This window comes from Chroicocephalus ridibundus, chromosome 8 (assembly GCF_963924245.1).
Source record: "Chroicocephalus ridibundus chromosome 8, bChrRid1.1, whole genome shotgun sequence".
Lineage (NCBI taxonomy): Eukaryota > Metazoa > Chordata > Aves > Charadriiformes > Laridae > Chroicocephalus > Chroicocephalus ridibundus.
In genome coordinates this window covers 31,498,950-31,522,454 of record NC_086291.1, presented here as the reverse complement: position 1 = coordinate 31,522,454, position 23,505 = coordinate 31,498,950, and the positions used below count along the sequence as shown (strand labels likewise).

Below are 23,505 nucleotides of genomic sequence, written 5' to 3'. Positions count from 1 at the left end.
ACATCCATCGAGCAGGTTAACACATTACCATTGCTCAGGCTGGCAACTTAGTTCACAGCATACAAATTCCAGAACTTCTTTTATAAAACAATAGACGAAAAGTACACAAAGCAGCAGAAACTCCTTGACGCCAAACTTTCAGCAACAGAAACAATGGAAGAGATGGAAGCAGCAGGCACGAAGCATACCAACTACTGAAAGCACTAGCAGGAGATGTATTAGCGACACAGAGAAACCGTTCTCGGGATCAAGCCTTACTTGCATGTTTTGCTATTTTGCTGGCATTCGAAGTTGTCAAACAGGCACTCGGGTGTGTTGCAGAACTCATCACACTGTCCATTGAAAAGCAACCAGCAGCGCAATGAAGAGGAGCAGTTGGCCCAAGGATCTTCCATTGTCAGGGAGCAGTCACCTCCATCCCACTGGCAGGCGTGAGTGTTACAGTCTTCATCGCAATAGCCGTCTTTTGCTTTTTCCGCACACTGGGAATCCAAACATCCTCGGGGCTCCGGGCTGAAAGTTACGGGCTGTTCACACTGGCTGCCTTGGGTGTTAACAGGGCACTGACAGTAATAGTAAGGAGGCTGAGAATGAGGGTGGCAGCTTCCACCGTTCTGGCAGGGGGCACTGGCACAACCCGTGTTTGTCTGGCATTCCTCTCCCACAGACAGCTTGGGGCAATAGCAGCGTGGACCAGAAGATGTCTGGATGCACTGCTCCCCCTTCTTGCATTTCACTTGTCCGCAAGTACTGTGGCTGCTGAATTCACATTTTGCTCCAGAATAACCCTACAGGGGAAAAAAAAAAAAAAAAAGCAAAACAATCAGGCTCACAAACTTAATACTTCAATGCTCTGAGGGTTGGAGGCAAGGTGTCACGTGCAAACCCTTTCTCCCCCCGTAGTTCCTCTAGCCTCATTGCAGGAGCCATGATTTTCTGGATCTAGCCTCAGGGATAAACTAGGAACTTACAAGGCTCTGTTATATTTAGAAATGGACTTAGAAGAGCCATGAACAAGGGGAATCTTGCAGTAAGCACAAAGAACAGGATAGCAAAAAAACTGTCGAAGTCTAATACTAGGTTTAAGATAGAGAAGCCAGCTATTCTGCCTCAACAGCGGAACTGTTTGGGGTAACAACAGGCAGCATCACCCTCCCAGGGCACCTGGAAGCCCAGGTTTCCCAGCTAAGTAGATAAACTAAAGGATGCGGGTAAAGCTTTGCAAGTAGCACAGAAAAGATAATCTTCAGCTACAGTGGCGCAGTGAAACCAATGAGACTGTAGCCAGAGAACTCTACATCTGAGGCAGGCAATTCTTTTTCAGGATACGGCGCTTACCGGAGGACACTGGCAGATGAAGCCATCCGGCATATTGCTGGCAACAGCACAGGTACCTCCGTTCTGACAAGGCTTCCGGGGACACACATCTATTACGCTCTCACAGTGACGACCTGAGATGTAGACACACAGGGAGAAGAGAGCAGAGAAATGTGTGTGTGTGCACAACAAAAAGCTATCACAAAGCAAAACACTCCCTTGACTAGCCAATGAGCCAAATGCTCCAGTGGGACCTTCCCCTCAGAACAGGTAGGGCAAACCTCTTCAGATAACACATGCTTTTTAAGTAGCTGCCTAAGTAGTGGTAGAGAAAGGCAGAACCCTAGAATTCACAAGGGGTATTTGCAGAGAGCCCGCCTTGTCTGCTTCCTCAATAATATAGAATCACAGAATGGTTCAGGTTGGAAGGGACCTTAAAGATCACCCAGTTCCAATCCCTCTGCCCTGGGCAGGGACACCTCCCACCAGACCAGGCTGCTCAAAGCCCCATCCAGCCTGGCCTTGAACACCTCCAGGGATGGGGCAGCCACAACTTCCCTGGGCAACCTGTTCCAGTGCCTCACCACCCTCACAGGAAAGAATTTCTTCCTAGTATCTAATCTGAATCTCCCCTCTTTCAGTTTAAAACTGTTACCCCTCATCCTATCGCTCCACTCCTTGATAGAGTCCTTCCCCATCCTTCCTGCAGGCCCCCTTTAGGTACTGGAAGGGGCTCTAAGGTCTCCCCGGAGCCTCCTCTTCTCCAGGCTGAACAACCCCAGCTCTCTCAGCCTGTCCTCACAGCAGAGATTCTCCAGCCCTCTGACCATCTTCATGGACGGACCCATTCCAACAGTCCATGCCCTTCTTGTGCTGAGGACTCCAGAGCTGCATACGTGTGACCCATCATGAAGACAGAATTTGCTGCTGTTGTCATCCCCAAGTCATCTTGGCATAGAGGATGAAGGTGATGTATCACACCAATTTGGGCGTTCCTAAGACTTCTTTACTTTTTGGGAGATGCTCAATGAGTCCAAAGGCAAACCACGCTCTAACCATGAATGAACAACCCTCAGGACCAGATGCAACATGAGTGAATAGGAGAAGGAATCGGACTCTCCTCAGACTGATCAGCTAGACAGAGAGGTCCCACTGCACTGACTAGCATCTGCAGCAGTTCTCAGAGTCAAACTCTGACACCAGACTTTAAAAAGATGAAGATGACCTAAGTGTGACTTGGACCCCCACGGAAAAAGTTAATAGAAGTCTCCACACATGTGTGGCCAAGACTGAGTGCTCGCAGACAGGAGCAGACAGGGCAGGACGGCCCACGGAGTCCTGGCACCCTGTCAGTCACAAACCACAGCAAAGCCACCCCATCCCCTCCCAGACAGAAGGGTCAGTGTGGAATGTGCAGAAGACGAACAGCTAGAGGAAGAAGCATGTTTACCCCCCTCTGTGCCTAACATTTCCAGACAGATTTCATGTCTGAGACACAGCAGCTCTCCCTGCTCCTCCCAGGGTGCGGCAGGTCCGCCCTCCCCACGTCGCAACTTCCAGCAACCCTTCCACGAGAGCCAGAAGCGACACGAGGCATAATTCATAAAAGCAAGCTTAAAAATAAACCTCTCTGATGACCTGCACTGGTGTCCCTCTAGTTAGCCTGGCTCCACTTCCCTCAAACGTTCCTCCGTTAGGAACTTCTCTCATCAGTCTAGGTAATGCATTCAAAAATTACTACGTGAATTCCGCAAATGCATTGTTTCTGTGATTTCTCTGCATCTGACAATCACAAATTTAGTGGAAAATCACAGCATCTTTAAATTTAAAGAAAAAAAAAAGAGTAAAAACTACTGGTAAAGCATGCACAGAGGGTCAGTGGTAAGCAGGGAAAGTGAAAGGCTTTAACGGAGGAAAACTGAATACATAAGAAGTTAAACTGACATGGAAACTGGAAAGCTGAAAGTTAAGACACATCTGGAGACCATTAGCCCAAAGTTATGCCCAGTGGGAGGCAGAAAGCAGAATAGCAGCAACACTAACAAAGAAGAGATCTAGAGAGAGTGAGAAATAAGTTTGCGCAGCATGAAATTCTTGCAAAGTTGTGATTCAAAGGACTGTGGAAGGATCACATCACCAAGCTAGGAATGTACAGTCTGCCTATGCACAGAGTATTCCATTCTGACCACATCACCCGTGTAAGAAAGAAAGGGAGCAAGGAGTAGAAAAGGAGGCCAAAAGCTAATTGTGGATACCATGACACTGATTTATAGAGAAAATTCATATGCGGCTTTGCAAAAGGAAAAGCCATGGAGAAGCTGACACGCCAACAGTTACACTTCCAACATTAGAAATGTGAAATTACGAAGGAGAGAAGAGTACCACAGGAAAAAAAATCCTGGCAGCCAAGTGTCTCAGGAGATTCCTTCGTCTGAGACAGCTCTGGAAGCCAAATTTCTTAGAAGGTTTAAAAGAAAGACTGGTTTAAAAACTGAGACATGGTGTAGGGAAACAATTAGATATTGTAAAGGGAAGTGGCTAGATAACATGACTGCCAGAAAGGGAAAGAATGACCATTTTTCAAGATATTACCCTGAAATTGGAAGCATGTTTACGACTAACTCACCAGTAAAAGCACTACGACAGATGCATGTATAATCATTTATCAGCTGAACACAGTCCAGACTTCCACGAGGGTTACAAGGATTAGAGAGGCATTCGTTGATATCTCCCTCGCATCGCTCGCCTGCAAAGCCTGGGAGACAAATACAGCTGTAGCCCCCGATCTGGTCAATGCACTGCCCTCCGTTAAAGCAGCGGGGTCCTCCTGAGTCCAAAACACAGTCATCGACGTTCTCCTCACAGAAGCGGCCTGCCGAGACAGTAAAAAAGCAACAATTTGAGGATACAGTGTCATGGCCTCAAGTTTTAAGGCTACTTCACACACAGCCCCAGATAAAACCAGGTAGAGAACCCAGCTTAACGCAACCCACAGCCCACGTGCTCAGCCAGCCTCGGATCAGACCTCGGGAGCATGTGTTTTAGATCCAGCCTCTTCTCAATGGTAGGTCATACTGGTATTTAGCAGCTTTCGTGCTTGACTTGATTTAAGACCATAATTAAAAACACAAAACCAAAAAAGAGGCGCACTCAATTTAGCCCGGCGACTGAACACGAGAGCCCCGTGCTGCCCTCGCAAGGCTGCAAGCCTCCCACCATTCATTTAACTCGGCGGGAACCCCGAAACTCGGCAAAGAGCACTTGTAGTGACAGCGTTAAAAAGAAGCAACAGCAAATCAACAGAAAAAAAAAAAAAGGCAACTGTGATAAACCACAGATTCCTGGCCAGCACGTCGTGCCTGCTGTTTGACTTCTGGGGACCTGCAGTAAACTCCCGGCTGGGGGTGGCAGTTTCTCCCTCTCTCTACAGGGTTCCCTTTCAAGGGGCCGTCTGGGCTCTGGTTCTGCCTTCACCACATGGTAAAACGGAGAAAAGGGGACATAGAGGGTAAGTTGAGAGCAAGGAGTTTTGTCCCTTTAACACGGCTGATTCATCCGGAGCAAGTCAAGCCATTCACCTAAACACGGAGGATGCTTATGCTGGCATCAATAAAGTATTCATTTCACACTGGGCCAGGGACAAAAGCTAAGCCTTGATACCATAAGTAATTATATAATTTTTTTCTAATTACTTTAATTTACAAAAGAAAAAACTGTCACATCCAAAAAGTAATTCATCTCAACAAATAAAGACGGAGAATTAAAAGCAGCACATTCCGAACCTCTCAAAGGAGGATGGGCGTTTTAGTACAACCCAGCGATTCTGGCAATGCAGAAATTGGTACATAAACACACACTTTGATGTAGAGACATAAGAAGCAACTCCTCTTTTTTTTTAAATTGGAGGACCAAATTAAGAACAATACATGAAGAATTGCTAACGCAATGATTTACAATGAAATAAACACTTCTCCAGGCTGGGAAGACGTGCTGACAGCCACACTAAAGTGAATGAACTGGTAATATGCATGGGCAGGAGGCAAATATATTTGATTATTTTATAATTTTACTTAAATTTACTTTATGAACCAAGAATTTAGTTCTATCTGATGCACATCCGGAGATTTTGCCTACGTTCAGATGACGCACTTCAGAAAGAAAAAGGAAGTTGAGAGGGATGTAAAATCTTTAACTGACTTGAGAATCAAACTTAAGGAAAAAAGTCAAGGAAGAAAGCATTCACTGATGGCCTGAAACGGGCAATCCTGAATATTTGCAAAGGTAGAAGTCGGGGCCGTCAGGTCAGATGTAACAGGGAAATGGAAGGTTAGGTTTCAAGAAAGACGACATTAACCGGGCTGTGGAGCCATACTTACTGAAAGCCACCATTATGTAACTGTGGACCTTTTTTCTTTTTTTTAAAGAAAGAGCTTTTATTAAAAGAGCTCAAATTTGCTGAAATAGTTTAAGCTAGCCTAGAGGCACTAAACTCCTCTTCCACAAAAGACTCTAGGACAGAGGACAATGCAGGGCCAAAACTGAAACAAGTAAAGGAGGTTGGAAATTATGCAAGAACTAAGCAAGTTTTCTGGCTATTTCACAGCATCTTAGCCAAAAAGAAACCTTGGATTTACTATATCGAAATAGATAGGGTTGGGAGAGACCTTAACGGTAATGTAGTCCATCCCCATTGCCAAAGATGGATCACACATTCCCAAAGGACACTGTCATGACCTATTCCTTTAAAAGAAAAAAAAAAAAAAAAAGGAAGAAAAGAAAAAAGCAGCATTTATTTTTAAAGAGAAAATATGTATCTCAAGGGATTCAGTGCACTTTGGGAACATTCTTCAAAGAAAATAATGCGTTCCCTTTAGACCCTGCGTCATGAAACCAGCAGTCAGAAAGAAAAATTCACTCTTGTAACGTTCACTTAATTGCTGAGCTTCATACCCCGAGTTCCTGGTGGACAGGAGCACTTGAAGTGATTGACGAGGTCTATACACGTTCCTCCATTCTGGCAGGGCTGAAACTGGCACTCATCCACTTCGTATTCGCAGTTGACACCCTGGTATCCAGGCACACACTGCCAGTATAAAAATAAGTGTGAATAATCTTCTCCTAACGGATACATTAGCAGACATCTGAGAAAGGCCAACGCTGACAAAACGAACCCTCCATGGGACAGATTATGGCTGCTTTTGTAGCTAATACAACTGCAAGTGATTTCAAGGGCTGCAGAGCCAGCCAGCTGAAGCACACAACTTGATCGTGCGGCTGCTCAGCAGCATGCTGCATGTTTGAATTTGAGTGACTTTATTCCTGTAAAATACAGAGATTAAATCCTGACACCCTTTAGCAGTGAGACTGGCTTAAGCGTTTTGTCTTAAGGTTTACATTAAAACTCATCCTTTCCTTCTGGGCATGAGCTTCCAAGGTGTTCTACCATTCTGAGAAGCTTAGGAAGGCTGACAGAACATAATCTCATGGTCTTCATTGCTTTCTGCATCAGCTGTAGGAAACAGAAAGCAGTGGAATGCTCTCCCACCCTGAAAGGCAAGGGATACTTAGCCCATCAAATAAGGAGAATACAACATTCCTTTACTGCATTCTACATATATTTTAATATAAACCACACCTTGGGCAAAACATCTTTAAAGATAAGAACTCCAAAGAGGCAAGGAGTTCAAATGGCCATCAACCACACCTCCTTACGATCACAGCTCTAATTCCATCTTAAAAGCTTCTTGGGCGCATCGCTTCTGCCACAGCTAAATTAAAAATTCTTTCTAGGAGCAGGTTACTCTTATCCCCTGTTGGAAGCACGTGTTTCTGATTTCTTTTGATTCCTTTGCATTGCAACGCTCTAAATATTTATACCTCTTCCCAGTAAACCAGCACGCCTTACCTCGCACTGGTATCCGCCCAGGTGATCCCGGCAGGTAGCACCGTTCTGGCAGGGGCTGGAGTCACACTCATCCAGCTGCACCTCGCAGTAGCTGCCAGTGTAACCCACCTGGCACTGACAGCGGTGTGAGTTTCCAGCATTGAGACAATGGCCAGAGTGCTGGCACAACTGGTCCACCGTGACTCCTGAAACAAAGCGAAAGAAAGCAAGCAAACATGTAAAACATTCGCTGACGGCATTGGTAGCTCAGCCCGGAATGAATACGGTTAGCCACAATGAATTGAAAAGCTGAAACTCAAAAATTGAAGAGTTAGTCTTTAAATTACAGTGGGTCAGAACCACAACTGGCTTCCAAATGAAGTCACTGCTCTGTCCCCTTTGGATCATCAGCATCAACACTGGCATGAAGTATCTGTATGGCTGTATGATTTTACCGCTGGCTGGTGAATACACATCTGAAGTACTACTGTTGCAGTACAAAGGTTCAATGTTTGTACACAGAACGTCTGCAAAAGATATGGGAGCTTCTTTGACACTGAATCTGCTTGTTTGGATTTCCTAGACTGAGAATGGCATAACACTGTCCATCAGTCTGGGCTACAAGCCGCCCTCCAGGAAGAAATTGGTTTAAAACCCCAAATATTTTACATGGGCATCAACTGAAGCAGGAAATTGCTACTCCGGGGGGCCATGGTATTACCTATATAACTAAATAGCACATTTTAGTAGCCAGTACTCTCTGCGAAAAGACTTACAAAGATCATGAGTTACAAGATGCCTTTCCTGTACAAGGACAACATGTCTTAGACCTGGCCTGCCTGGGATTTAGCAGAAAGGCATAAATAGTCAATGTATCTTCCAAAAAGGCAGGCCGTGTAAAACAGTATTACTGAAACTCCGAGACTTCATAAAATATTTAATTCTTTTCTAGTATTTTTAAAGTAGAAGCTAGCTTCTTATGTCAGAAATCAAGAAAGCCTTGACTCCCAAATGCAGCCTTGCGGAGAGTTTTCTAGCTTAGAAGTGATCACGATCAACCAGCTGGATGCAAAGCTCTCTGGGATTTCCAATGCGTGCTGCGTTCACAGGCGTATGGGGAAAAGGAGGCACAGATTAACGATGCATGTGGAAATGTTTTCAGTTAAAGCACAGAGGATACTTATTTACCCCTTTGTGAAGCTGCCACTTGACAGGAGACATTGGGCACATCGCAGTAGGCGCCAGTCCAGCCAGGTGGACAGACGCATCGAGTCTGGGCTCCGCTCTGGACACACGTCCCTTTATTCTTACAGGGAGACTTGCTGCACAGATCCATAAGTGCCTGGAGAGAAAAAAAAAAAACCAAAAACCACAACATGATGTATGGCAAGAGCAGTAGGAAACACTATTCGGAGTACAAGTTCAAGGAGCAATGAAAGGAAGCTAGGCTCCGCAAAACTGGTTCCATGTGGCACTGGAAAGGAAGGGACAGTACTTCCCAAGTCTAAGGCAGGTGCTTCACTGACAGTCTCAAGAGCTCACTTGCCCAGGAAAGAGCAAACCTACTGATAAGTAAAGCCCAGATGGCAGCAACATTTCAAGAACAAGCTCATCCTCGCACCACGCTATGCAGAGGCATCTTTGGCTGGACGGGTTTGAGAAAATTCTTTCAGCCTAGACTTCTGGTTCCACATTAGTAGGACATTTCCAGGAATCAACAGTAACAGGTGCCCCTTCTTTTCCCAGACTCCCCCCATCTTCACTGCTTTTTGAGGATGACGGATGTGTTTCACGTTTTGATCTTTGCTTTTCCTTCCTGTCACTAGCTCACCATACCTGCTTTTGGCCCCGTTTGCTCTCTCTGAATTTTCCTGTCTTCGAAGATTCAGCTGAAACCCCACAACTGTTTTATGAACCAGAAGACAGGACAAGATATACTGCTTTTCTTGATTCCTTCTGTAAAAACGAAGTTTCCAAACAGAGACTAAAACTCAGTAAATCATCATATGAAAGTGGAGTGAGGACCCAAAATAACTCTGTCTGACCTAATATAAACCAGCCACTAACCATCATTTCCTTTTTGAGCACTTGGTCTTCAAAGTAATACAGCTACTTGATTGATTTCAAGCTGACTTGCGGGAAGGATGAGGTTTTTCAAGCGAGCAGTAGTGAATTTTGGCTGCAAAAATGCCATTTCAATTGCAGAAAGTTCTGCTTTTCAGATGCAAACCGTCTCCTCACAAAGATTAAAGTAGAAAAATCTGTGCTTTCACAGGCAACCAAAAAGAAACTTGGAATGAAGTTTTATCACATGTAGTTGAGCGTGAAGAAGAAAAAACACTGAGCCTCTTGCTTCTGCATTTGTAATGAGTAGCTGACTGTTTTACATGCAAATTCTATAACTTATGAATCATTGTCTGATTTTGTTCTGCTTACTTAGCTTTGCTAATTAGGTCAAGCCAGTTTACCACTAAGACAAGAACTACAGTGTTGCTGTAATCTATAAATCTCCCCAATACAGCTTTGAACAGTGCTTGTAAATTTAGAAAGTTCTGATTCCTTGTCTAAAATGGGTAATACATTATGATCCAGCTTCTCCGAACATAAAGCAGACTTTCTGAGAATCCACATCATTTAATTTGGGGACAGGAACATAATCCTTTTCTCAAGTGAAAACAAAGCAAACATAACAGAAGAGGAACTACTGAACTTCGCAGTACTTTATGATCACTCACAATGCTAATTCTCCCAATGAGGTTTAAGTCGTGTGCCCAGAATGCGTAATTAGGGTAGCAGAGGGCTTGCTTTTTTCTATCACTTCATTACTTTGCATTCACTTCCTCCATTAGCAATACCTAGAAGCAGACCTGACAACTTAATGTCTAGCAACACGCTACTGGAAGAACACCTCCCCCACTGCCACTAAAACGTTTCTTCTAACACCCACTGCTTTACAAAGACACACTGGCACAAAAGACACTTGCAAAATTCTTACAGAACTGTAGGGTTTTCCAGCAGTTTAAAAAATTCACATCTTTTTCTTTTTCAATGGCATCACTAAGACTGCCGATGGAGGAAGCCAATAGAGTGTTTACTGTTCCACAGCTAGAAATAGCCTCAAATCCTTCCTGCTGTTTTGATAAGCACAGAATAAAAAGAAAAAAAACACCTCTGATTTGAAAAATTAAATCAGCATTCTGTTTCCACTGCGATACGCCAAGTTTAAAGTTTTTAATAGGTACTGGTCACTCATTTACAGCCTGGGTTTGCAGTGCTTATGCTCAACTGTGGAAAACTGTAAACTGCCTGAAGTGAAGTCTGCAAGGAAGGCTAGAGCTTTTTAGTGAGGTCGGGAACAGGACAATCACATCAGTTACTGCCCCAAAACATTTTCTGGCGTCTTATGGAAAAAGAAAATAATCTTCAATCAACCTGGAATAACTTACACCTCCCTGTAAAAAATAAACCAGTTAAACCAAGGAGGCTGTACAGAGGCAGGGGTCGGTCTCTTCTCCCAAGGAACAGGCGATAGGACAAGAGGAAACGGCCTCAAGTTGCGCCAGGGGAGGTTTAGACTGGGTATTAGGAAAAAATTTTACACTGAAAGGGTTATTAAGCATTGGGACAGGCTGCCCAGGGAAGTGGTTGAGGCACCGTCCCTGGAGGTATTTAAAAGCCGGGCAGACGTAGTGCTTAGAGACATGGTTTAGTGATGGGTTTTGTCAGAGTTAGGCTGATGGTTGGACTTGATGATCTGAAAGGTCCCAGCCAACCTGGGCGATTCTATGATTCTAAGGTCCTGCTAATCAGACTAATATTCTGCCTTTTGTTTTGTGCTTGTTTGCCCTTTTTTTTAATACAGGATTCTGCCTTCCATCAGGACAACTCTATGCTTCAAATGAAATGCAGCCATTTTCAAAGCTGACAGCTGTTTTTCATTTAAGAAGAAAAGTAATCTAGAACATTCCAATGACACCTGTCCTCATAAATCACCAAGCATTTTTCTCCTTCTTGCAAATAGACATTTTCAATTTCCAGAGGTTTGAATGGGGGCGCCTGCTCTGTTAGACAGAGGCGCTGGACTTCTTTTTCCTGGGGCTAACAGGCCAACCACCTCTTACCACATCTGAAGGAACAAGAGCTCTGCCACGTTTACTATGAGGGTGGTGAGGCACTGGAAGAGGTTGCCCAGGGAGGTTGTGGCTGCCCCATCCCTGGAGGTGTTCAAGGCCAGGCTGGATGGGGCTTTGAGCAGCCTGGTCTGGTGGGAGGTGGGGTTGGAGGTCTAGGGCAGGGGGGTTGGAACTAGATGACCTTTAAGATCCCTTCTAGCCTGAACAATTCTATGATTTGGTACCTCACATCTAAGCCGGTCACTTCTGCTGTTGAACAGCTCTAATGACAGTGCCCTGTGCAAAACGGCTGAGAAAGTGTCACCCACCTGACAGTTCTTCCCAGTATAACCCAAAGGACATATACATCGGTATGTGCCCAGGCTGTCCACACAAGAGCCTTTGTTCAAGCAAGGATGTGAATCACACTCATTGATTTCTGTGAGGCAGAAGGGTCCCGTAAATCCCACCGGACACTGGCAAGTAAAGGAATTGATGCCATCCACGCAAGTACCTCCATTGAAACAGGAGCTGCAAGAGAGTGAGAACAAAGGTAAACTGAGACAAAATGCAATTAAGCTCACAGCCAACACAGCACATAAACATTACTGGAATGAGAGAGAAAAATCAGATTACAGGATCTTCTGACCACCATCAAGTTCCTGCTAAAGAAGCATAAATCAGCTGACAGCAATTCAAGGGGACTCCAGTTCACTGTTTTTCACCTTGGCAGGCAAAAAAAGTAAAGCAGGGTTTCAATGAGTCATTAGTGATGGAGTTAACTTATTTAATGAAATCTTCCCAGCCCCAATGTGACCACAACCAGCACTGTACCAGGCAGGCGTGTGGCTTGCTCAAACTGATAAATTTTATACAAATTACAATTGTATTACAAATTATGAGAAAGAAAACAATTTGCCTTTTTTTTAAAGCTTCAAAGGAGTAACAGGTACGTTTTCTCAAGGAAAAAGTTTCTGTAACATGCAAAACACAAGCACGTTCTTCATTGAAATCATGTGAAAGTATTGGTATTGCTAAATTCCTTCCTCCTCTTCTCATGAGAACCTTAAGTCCTTGATTTGTAAAACTACTCATACATGCCCTGGCAAAATTCAGATCAAAGGAATTATTCCCCCCCAATCTTCTCCTCATAAGAAATTCTGCCAGATTAGGTGTCCTATGGAGAAGTGACTGGGAAAGTTAGGAGAAGTGATGCCTCATGCAAATTTGACTCCTTTTTCCTTCTAAAGAAACGTCTGCCTGGAAACTCCTGCTCCTCTGAAAATAACCCTAGATCAGACTCAAGATAATCAGTTTGATAAAGTACACAAAACGAACTCATGCTTGTTATCTGTCCTGCGCACCGTCAAAGGGTACTTCCACGAGAGAAGCCACTGACTCACCTTCTGGAACTTTCAGTGCAAGTTTTGAGTATCTAAATTCTGACTGTGATTACGGTTGAGATGTCAACAATAACCTATTCATTAGAGACGTTCCTCTGCCTTGTGGGATGAATTCTGTTTTACCAGGAGCAGAAACTACGGTCTACATTCGTGGCAAAACAGGGAAGAGAAGGCAGAGGAACTGTCAGTCACTTGGCATGTTTCACTGAGATCAGGTACCCATGTCCAAAAGAAGATGGCACTGTCTCATAGGCGGCTTCTCACACAAGACACGGAAGAATTATTTGAAGGGAATTCAAATTAGCCAACCATCACGGCGCTCTTAAGTATAGCTCAGGAAATTTTGGTAGAGAAGGTGTGACTGTTTTAGCTTGGCAGAGCGTTGAAAATTGCTACATCCCTCATTCATACCTGCAAGACTGGTTTCTGTCCTGATTGATAACGAAAACAAAAACAGGACAAACCTCAAGGAAGAACCAGGCGTTCTGCTAAAACACCCAACATATTTCACTTGATTAAACAACTGTTGTGCAAATTAAACACACCCTCATCAGTGACACAATCCAGTTCTTAAGCAGAAGATGTTAAAATACTTCCTCCCCCACAACTGCAATTTTATCAAAGATAAGAAAGCTCTTTTCTTTGTGTGCAGAAAACACATCAGACTACGAAGAGCTTTGCATTTAGGCATCTTATTTGTTTCTGGTAACTAGATTAGAAAAGATTATTTTTTAATTGTTTTTGTTTGTTGGGTTTTTTTTAAACCATCTCAAGCTTTATTAGAAATTTTTTCCATTTGAGAATCTGAAGTTAATTCATCAATCCTAACAAAGCCTAAAATAAATATGCAGGCAGATGATGGGTACATAGGGTTAACTCTCAGAGAGCTTTTAAAACTACCAAGTGAACCATTTATGTAAGGACCAGCTGTTGAGCATTTTAACTCAGTTCCACACCTCCCTCCCCCCTCAGAAAGCCCTCAGGTTTTATCTCAATGCTGCTAAGCCACATCCAACTTGTGAGCATTAGAAGATCACTGATGAATAAACCTTTCCAGTACAGAATTTGTGGATTAAGTGTTCCCTCCTGGGGGATTCTTCGTATTATTGGCAGTCAATAACTCAACTCAGGGCTGATTTATTTTTCCTGCCTTTCTGAGAGTTGGCCATCGCTTCCATTTTTGCAGCTTTTGTATTTCTCAACATTGTTCACAACCAATCGATTATTTCCCCTCCGCATATGATAATGGTCTTACAAAAATATAAATTATTTATGTCTTAACAAGCTAGCATCTGTTACTGTCTTAACGTTTGTTAAACTCTGTCGTATTCCCTCCTATAATGGGACTAAGCTCCTAACTAGTCGTGCAAACTGAAGACCAACTTTGGCAGGCAACTGTCTTTCAGCTGGTATCCTGCACAAGGTAAGCAAGTTTTCCTTGCATGAATCACAAGCACATCTCGGTGACAAAAGGCAGGAAACCCAGATGCTCATCGTTAAAAACTGCTCCTGAGCAGGACTGACTTCAAGGCAGGAGCAGACAGTGTGTGGCTCCTCAGTGCAGCAGCACAGGGAAGTTCTCTCACCTCTCAGTGCATTCATCGATGTTGTTCTCGCAGTTGGTTCCCTCAAACCCAGGCTGACACTTGCACGTGTAGCTGTTGACGTAGTGGGTGCAGGTGCCTCCATTCCTGCAGGGTTCACTCAGGCATTCGTTGGTATCTGTTTGACATTTATCTCCATGAAATCCGGGGAGGCAGATGCATGAGAAAGAGTTTATCCCATCCACACACGAAGCTCCGTTTTGGCAGGGATCTAAGATAGAAACGTTAAAACGGGTAACAGTCAAAGGTCAGGCCTAGAGTAGCAGCTTTTGGGGAAATAAGTATCACATAGCCTGAGTGTGACAGACTACTGACAAGTTTTTCTGAGCCACTTTATGGAGGAAATAATCCCAAAGCATTATCAATAAAAAATTCACAAGAAGGTGTGGATCAAGGCCAAGCTTCAGTGCCTAAAGGTTCCTCTGCTGGGATTTGGTCAGCCAAAACGAACAAAACCAGATCCAAAGGCTCTTGCTTTAAAGTTCAAACTTGGCTTTTTCGATAAATGCCTACTGAGAAAGACAATACAAACAGCACAGCAACTGTCTCTCCTTCATTACCTCATTCATAAGAGAATGCAGACAATTCTCTCTCTTCCAGATGCTGCTCAACACACGGAAGAACTTGTGTGCTTCGTTTTAAGCATGAAAGCACTCCAGTCAAATCAAATGTGTAGGTGTAAATTACTATATACATGATTTTATATATATAAAAAAATATATATTTTAATATATATAATATATATATTTTACTATATATAATAAGGTGTTATTGAGCACTTGGTATTTTTCCCAGTATCAAAGACTGACTGGGGAAAGGCTGTCAGAAAAGCTCCCAACTTCATACACAACTTTGGATTCTTCTCACCTCTGCATTTCTTGACGTTTTCTTTCTCCCTACCACGACCTTGCCACTTGTCTATCACCATTTTTTAGTCTAATCCAACCCCTGCTACTGTATTCCTTCTACTTCCACAAGTACTGCCTGGAAGAGCTCTGCCGTTCCGTGATTTCTGCCTCCTCTGCTCCTTCCACTTTTGGATTTAAGACCCACAACCCTCTGTGGGATACTGCCTCTGAAGCCAGTTTCTGCATTCCCTAGACCAAATGCCTATGTAAATGAAGGTAGGGCGGAAAACTGGGAGGGGGGAGGAAAAGGAGAGACAGGAAGAGGGATGAAAAAAAGGTTACGGAGCCCTTTTTATGGATCTGTGACTATCTTTAAGTACTACTAAAATACAACTTTAAAAGGCAAATAGACTCCACCAAAAAATTTGCAGTTCAACGTAAGTACAAAATCCTTCTGTTCATTGGTAAACGAAGAAAACAGATGCGAAAGGTAATTAAAGCTCATTTATTGACTGAGAAATATGCTCACATGATAAAAAATTGTGTTATAAGAGACACACCTGCATCCAGTTAAAGGTCATCTGACTACTGCAGAGAAAAAGCACATTCAAAGCAAGACCCCTGGCAGCTATAAAATGTTGCCTCTATGGCAGCCAGCCATTTATTGCCGCGCATTGATTTTCTGTGCCGCACATTTACGGACATAAAAAGGCGATTCGAGTATCAACTTCTCACTAAGTTCTTCTTGTTGGAGGGCTTGTTTGCTTCTTGGATTAAAGACATTTGGCTCAAGCCGTGGAAGGTTTTTGTTATGCTAAATGAAATCAGCTGTGGCAGTAATTGGAAATTCTTCTTCAACCTCATGGGTGTGCTGCCTAACAGACAACGCGGGATCAATCTCACAGCTCTCAGAACGCTTAGGAATAGAGAGAGATTTCCCAGCTCTTCCAGAGAGAAAGACAAACGCTTGAAAAATGATTTTATCTTCAGACACCCACATAAAAAACTAACAGCACAAGCAATAATTTGGTTGGCTTTGGGAGGCAAAGCTTGGGGTCCATGCACAAACGTGACGTTTTTGGTACGATACCTGTTTGCTCAGAAAGAGGGAATCAAAAGCTCGGGCTGAGCCAGATGTCTTACAAGTTCTTTCAGCAGCGCTGCTTTAGGGTCTCCCACGGTAACTTTTGCTAACAGGCTTGTTTGGATCCTTCTCGACAGCAGTCACAAATTTAAATTTTTTTTTCAATGCAAAATACAACTCTAAATTCATACCTAAAGTCTTTAAGACTTGGGTTTGGTAATTAAAAAAAAAAAAAGCTAATAAAAAAATAGAGGTTTGGGTTTGGTTTTCCTTTCTATTTGATTGTTCTTTGTGGGTTTTTTTGTTTTGTTTTTTGTTTTTTTTTTTTCTTTTAAAGAGACAGCTAATTAAAAAATTACAATATTATGAACTCCTCCAAGGTTTGATACAGCACTTTTCAAATGGTAACAGACAAACTTTTAAACACATGCCACTTCTCAGGAAACTCTGATTTTATCTGATGATGATACAGAATATACCCAGTAAGAAAAAGAGTTACCGTGTATTTGTTTTCCCTTCTAAACAGCAGTGTCAAGAGCATGAAATTAACATTTGCTTTCTTGTAATTTAAACGATTTCAGTATTCATCAGCGTATGGGCTAGCCTCCTGCCACTGATACCTTACCTGGAACAGACTGCCCTCCTGCTGCTCCGTTTGCTTTCAGATATGGATTAACTGGAACAGCAACAGGACCCACTCTTTCCAGAATATTAATGTCAGACAGAGACATTTCAGGAAGGACTGCTGTACCCCAGATTCCCACCACACCTCAATCAAGCTTAACACTGAAATACAGGTAAGCCCTGCAGTGTTACTTTAACTTGATGTATTAAAATTTTAGGCAAATGTAATTCTTCATTTAACAGCGTTCCTTGTTAAAGTATGTAAACTCTAAAGACCTTTTCAAGTTAAGAATCTGGGAACAACTCCTACTATCAGTTACAACACCGTAGGTCCACTTCTAGCAGCTGAACACGATGGATTTTGACTGCCTCAAAGACGCAAGTCTTACAAAGCTGAGGTTTGGGGTTTTTTTCTTATTGGTAAGAGATTATAAAAGACCTTTCAGTATCTGTCAAATAGCAGTCATCAATAGTACAGCAAAATTATTTCTAGGAAAAACTGGAAGACACAGAACAATCTGCTGATACTCACTTGAAAGGCAGTCATCAATGTTACTGTCACAGTCTCCTCCAGTAAAGCCTGGCCGGCATTCACACAGGTAACTGCCTTGAATATTATGGCACAGGGCATGATTTTTGCAGGGCTTGGAGAGGCATTCATCAATATCCACTGTACATCTCTCCCCTGAAACATGGAGAGTCCAGAAGTAAGACCCCTCATAAGGCAATGGTCAAAAGGGTGAATGCCAACACAGCTCGGCATTAGAAGTACAGTATGTTTGCCACCCACATTACCTTCCCAGCCAGGGGCACACTGGCAGGTGTAGCCTTCAGAGTCAGGAGATTCTTGGCAAATTCCCGAGTTCTCGCAAGGATCGGGGGAACAAGGAGCAACCACTATCTGGCAGTTCACACCTGGAGAGCAGAAGGGGAAAAAACCAGGAGAGAATGCTGCTAAGAGCTGGGTGCTTCATGGAAGAACATGGAAGAGGCTGTAACTTGCATGATTATCCTACACAGCAGCGGACATTTCTATATTTGAAAGATCTCAGCAGTAGGAAAAGGAGATCAGAGTAGTCCTCACGGGCTCGGTGGGTACAAGCAGACAGCAGCCATGGTAATTCTGAGTTGAATGCCCCTTCAATCCTCAGTACATTTATATAGCTCAGCATAACTTTCTTACAAAGAAAATTAAGCTCAGCTGACACCAGGACATTTCTTAATGAGTCCAAACAAGGCTTAGATATGGTCTAAGCACTCTACTCCTGTATCATGTCTACGTGAACTGACTGTAATTTAACTTCTTAAAGTTTCCCCTCCTGAGTCTTATTCCCATGAAGTTTAATGAAAACATTAAAATGGCACTAAAGGTGCAAAGAAGTGAAAAGGAAGAAGAGAACAGAAACTTCTGAGTTTTCACCTTTGAATCCTTTCCTACAGGTACATCTGTAGCCGTTCAACAAATCCTCACAAGTTCCTCCATTCTGGCACGGGTTTGATTTACATTCGTTCCCTTCTGTTGAACAGTAATCTCCTATCCAGCCTGGATCGCAGACACACTTGTACCTTTAAAGGCAAAAGCAGCAGCAATTTTTTAGCATTCTGAAATAACTCTTCTACTAGCCAGTTTCTCCTGGATTAGTTTTGGAGAGAAAAACAGAAGACCTCTCTTTAGGAGAGTCCTAAGTTCCGTTTAGACTGCTTACCCCAGCTGTATAGTTTTGAAAATACTGAAAATAAACCCTCCCTTAAAACCACACTTCCCTCTGTTACAGTTTTCACAAAGCGCTCAGTCAACCAGCAATACGTCTCTGCTTTGATAAGACCTCTCTACACATTTAAACAAAGACAGAGAAAAAAAAAAGATTTTTTAAAAAGTGGAGGGGAACAATAGGTTGCAAAGATAACTAGACTGATTTCATACAAAGTAGTGGTTACAAATGAAAACAGCTGGCTGGGAGCAGGAGCAGTATTCTCCATCATGTTTCAAAATCTGAGGGAGAGCAGCACTCCACCCACATGACATGGAACCAAGGACTTGGTGAATCACCCTGGACTCAAGCCACACGACACACACGCTGGCCTCCCTCTCTGTCATGCAAACAAGGCTTATTTTATCTGGCACCAAGCGTAAGGTGTACATGGGCATAAATATGGATGCAGGTGACACATGATAGACGAGATGAACCAAAATATTTGTTTCCCAAGCTTACATGGAGGCTGAATTAGCAATAAAGGCGGCCTTCCTGCCAGCTCCGGGGAAAGTGCTGAATCCTGCCCTACAGAACTACCCACAGCAGTAAATCACTGCCTTGCCCAAATGCTGACAACACTTTTCGGGACGCGGCACACATCTGGGAGGCACTGCTATTCACAGAATCACAGATTCACAGAATTCCATGTACAGTTGGGAAGTTTCACAAACACAAGTTCTACTTCCCCAAACCTGTTGGCCACACAGGCCCTGCTCTCCCAGACTTATCATTACCAAAAAGAGGTCTGCTTTGGGGCTCCCGAAATCAGCATTTGGTCTTCCTGCATAGGAAGATTCAGAAGTAACTAGGGAAAGCTCTTTCTGGTTGTTTTGATGTCACTTTTTTCCTGTTGGGCATGCAACACCGTGACTAAAGCTGACGAAAGCTCAGCCTTTGACAAACTGTTCTAAGCCAAGTATCGCTCTGTCTCCTAGTGTCAAAAGTTGTCTGCCTCTTCCTTAATATTAGTATTTGTGTAGCAAGAACAGCACTAGCCAACAAAGAGAGTCTTCATGCTCAACGTTTTAGAGGTTGATCGAATACGTAGCTGTTGCTCCCCAAAGATTCAATTTGGAACCATTTCTTTGTTTTAATTGCATTCTCTTTACTCACTTGAATTGCCAAACCTTCCCTTTAGACAGTGGCAGTCCACCCTGTGCTACATGCCCATGCAAAGACAGCAAAGAATACAATGCAGGCCAGAAACACCTATGTTGAAACAGCACAGACTGCAGCTGGTGACTAAAGGTCTACGTCTTACTGTGACTATGTCATGGCCAGCAGGTAAGTCTGAATCTTGAACCTCAGAAATTAAGAGAAAAAACAGAAACTTCGAGTCAAGATGGAACTCCAGGCAAAGCAAGAAAATAAATAAATATAGAAGGCAACAGGTAAGTTTAATATGACAATAAGTACTTACCCGCTTGTAATATGTGTGCAGTTGCCATGTACGCAGGGATTACTAAGACAACCATCTGCCTGTGACTGACAGTGAGGATGATGGTAGCCTTCGGGACATACACACCGAAAGCCATTGACTTCATTTATACACGTCCCACCATTATGACAGGGGCTGGATGTGCATTCATCAATGTCCACATTACAACGTGGGCCTAGCAAAAAAAAAAAAAAAAGCAAGCAATGCTTATTAAGTATTTCTTATAAGAACATTTGCTTTGCATGTCTGCGAGAACACACACTGAGACACAACTCGGTAAAGCCAATGCAGCAGGACAGAGCTTGCATGCCTCCGTGCTTTAAGTGAAGTCAAGAGAAGCATTTTTGAAAGATGCAGCACTTTTCTGTGCCTGGAAAACAGCACTTACACTCAACAAGTATTTACAAACCATTCAAGAATCTCAACAGAATTCCACTAAAAATCACTGGTTAATGTTCATTAGGAGGGCAAAAAGCACTCAACAGGATCATGCTTGGAACAAACCTCTTGAGCTCCACTTGTCACAGCCCTGCTCTTCTGCTTCGCAAGTACCTACCCTTTGAACAACCAATACTGCCATACTGTCTGCAGTAAATATAGTTCTTGTGGTTTATTGCGCAAAAGGGAGTCTAAAAAACACCGTTTCCTGTTTTGCCTGCCTCTGATTACGACTGCAAGATCCTTGAAGTAGTGACCATAAGATCTTGTGAGGCTGGAAAGCTAAACAAAGTGAATGTTGCAGTAAGTTGAAAGCATTTTTAACATAAGGAAAGGACAAGGTAATGAGACCCCATGCAAGCCAGCTCTTTAAATACTGGAATATGCCAGTTCATCATACTCCCAAATTATTTTAACAGCGTAACAGTGACAAGTCCAGTAAGATAAGAAATATGGTACACCAGCAACAAAGAAGACTGAAAGGCAAGAGTGCTCAGGAGCATGCCTCTTCCTTTCCTGGGAACTAAGGAGTACCACCATGCCAGAGCCGAAGGAAGGAAGGAAGGAAGGAGCGTCAGAAGTTCAGAAAGACGCCAAGAGAAAAGCACAAGACACATGAAACCTTTTAGTGCTATTTCTAATGCATTTCAGATCAATTCTAATTGGAATCATTCAGTAATAAACAGTAACAAACGTGATGAGAAAACAGTTATAAACAGTACCAACTGCCTTACAACAATTATTTTATGAGCGCATTACCCTACATGGCTCAAAACATATTAAGTCCATTATAAACAGTGTTGAGATGTGCTTTAGTCATCAGAAATAGTCCTGATGTAGATCTACAGTTCTAAGCATGGATCCAAGAGCGCATAAAACCTTCTTCTTTCAGCCCTACTTTTACCATATCAGATAATTCTTTATAATTTAGAACAGAAATGGAACAGACCACGCTATGAAAGAGAAGTATGGAAAAAAACCAGGTAATTCAGTTGGAGACTTCAGAGTGGAGAGCAGCTCATTAGAACACCGAGTTAATGCTTTGCTTTCCCAGAAAGAGAAATACTGTTCATGGTCAAAACCCAAGGTAGTGTCTAATCAAATACTTCTCTATATTGTCCACGATCTCTCTGTGCCTGGAAAGAAGCTGTAAATAATAAACCAAAGTCACATGGGTTTATTTGTTATAAAACCAAGAACCATGAATTGGACGTAATTACCTAACAAGAACGGCATTTCACAGCACAGATTAAGCCATTTTTCTGCTTGGTAGAACTTGCTGTAATGCAAGATGCTGAGATTCAAAGATTAGAAGGATTTAGCGAGATACTAACTGAATCCCTTGCAGTCACTATGCAAAGAACAGCTTCCTGAGCTACCCGGATAACTATCTTCAAAACAACTCAAAGCTATCAGGTAGCTGACTTTACCTGTAAATCCAGGTTTGCAAGCACAATTGTAGCGATTAATGCCATCAATACAGTCCCCGTGAATGCATGGGTTACTTGCACAGTCATCAAAGTTATTTTCACAGTTCACTCCTGAAAAAAAAAAAAGTAGATGAATAAGAAGGCCAGGCCAAATCGTACAAGGAAGTCAACAAAACAATTTCCCAGGAACCGCCAAATTAAAAACCCCACCTGCTTCAAAGTTACACGTGCACTAGTGCAACTCAAACAGGTGATGTTGCCGAAGCGCTGCGACACCAAGGAATGTCACTTAGGTGCTGACTGAATATGACCCTGAACTTGTACTAAATGTTTAAACAAAAAAATAAAAACCATTTTGAAACACCATGCTTTTTTTTTTTTCCCCATACGCCTGAATTTTGTAAGTAAAAAGGAGATAAATTCTTCCAAGACCAGTTGCAGTACCAGCGAGGGTTCGGCAATTCACACAGAAACACAAGAAAATTCAGTGAGGAAAAGTAATGTGAAAATGATACTCTCCATACCATAAGCTTAACTCTATATGCAAATTCAGCACACACCAGAGCACACGTAACAGATAATTAAATGCTTGAATTGTGTTAGAATCCAGTCCTTTATGTACCTGAAGTGCCAAGCAAACAGTTGCACTGGTAACCATTCACCAAATCAATGCAGCGCCCTTGATGGCGGCAGGGATTGCTGTGGCATTCATCTATCTGCTCGCTGCAGATGGCACCCATGTAGCCAGGATTGCATATGCACGTGTACGAATCGATTCCATCTTGACATTCCCCATGGTGGCAAGGATCAGGATCACAGTTGTTGATATTCTCCTCACACAGAAGGCCAGTAAAACCTAAGGGAAAATGATGAAGAGGAGTAACTAAGAAGATAACTGGTGTGATGCCGCAGCGAATATAATCCAAATATAGAAAGAATGATATTAAGAATTGACAAAGTGGCAGACAGCACAAAAGGTAACTGGGCATCTCAACTGCTGCCTGTTTTCCAGCCCTGGAAAACAACTCTCTTCTGCTGCTCGCAGCATTACAGAACATCACCTTGCATGGAGAACCCTGGCATTGGAAGTGGTTACCTTCAGTTTATTCACAACAGTAGCATTGAGAGGAAACATGTAAATCTCCATGGGAAATATTTACTCGCATCAGTATAAACTATCTGAAGGCATTCTTCTGTCATTATTTCCTCTACACAGTACCAGGGGGGCTGCCTTTTTTTAGTATGAGAAATTACTGCGAAGATGCTGCAGAAACCTTCCCAAGGGAACTCCCTTGGCTCATGTCAAAGCTTCCGCAGCTCTGCTTATTAAAAAGTCTCTTGCCCCTCTCATTGGGAAACCTTTCAGTAACTCCAGTCAAGCACCAACTGCAAATTTAAGGAAGACTGCATGCAACCTCTTCAGTTAGGAGCAATGAAACAAGCAGCAATTTGGCCTGTTTCATTCTGCTTCAGCTGGAAAACATCCTGAGCAACAGAGGAGGGCAGAAGCTATTCACCAGAAGGGCTGGAACAACGGTTCAGGAAACTCAGAGCAGCAAACGACTCCCT

General features: G+C 43.0%; 1 protein-coding gene across 3 annotated transcripts in view; it reads right to left on the bottom strand.

The window, feature by feature from the left end:
• NOTCH2 (notch receptor 2) overlaps positions 1–23,505 on the bottom strand; it is a 91,097-nt gene that overhangs the window by 14,905 nt on the left and 52,687 nt on the right. Inside the window, exons 11-24 of one of the 3 annotated variants that reach the window (XM_063342901.1) lie at positions 22,559–22,792; positions 21,937–22,047; positions 20,051–20,243; positions 18,297–18,442; positions 17,672–17,791; positions 17,409–17,561; positions 14,303–14,531; positions 11,643–11,844; positions 8,390–8,543; positions 7,223–7,407; positions 6,268–6,400; positions 3,944–4,189; positions 1,339–1,451; positions 259–788 (exon numbers count right to left, since the gene is read on the bottom strand). In XM_063342901.1, the coding sequence (XP_063198971.1) occupies positions 259–788; positions 1,339–1,451; positions 3,944–4,189; positions 6,268–6,400; positions 7,223–7,407; positions 8,390–8,543; positions 11,643–11,844; positions 14,303–14,531; positions 17,409–17,561; positions 17,672–17,791; positions 18,297–18,442; positions 20,051–20,243; positions 21,937–22,047; positions 22,559–22,792 (2,749 nt within the window). Of the gene's footprint in view, positions 1–258; positions 789–1,338; positions 1,452–3,943; positions 4,190–6,267; positions 6,401–7,222; positions 7,408–8,389; positions 8,544–11,642; positions 11,845–14,302; positions 14,532–17,408; positions 17,562–17,671; positions 17,792–18,296; positions 18,443–20,050; positions 20,244–20,268; positions 20,789–21,936; positions 22,048–22,558; positions 22,793–23,505 lie in introns of those variants that run through there. The other 2 variants (XM_063342902.1, XR_010072151.1) reach the window with 2 other exon arrangements.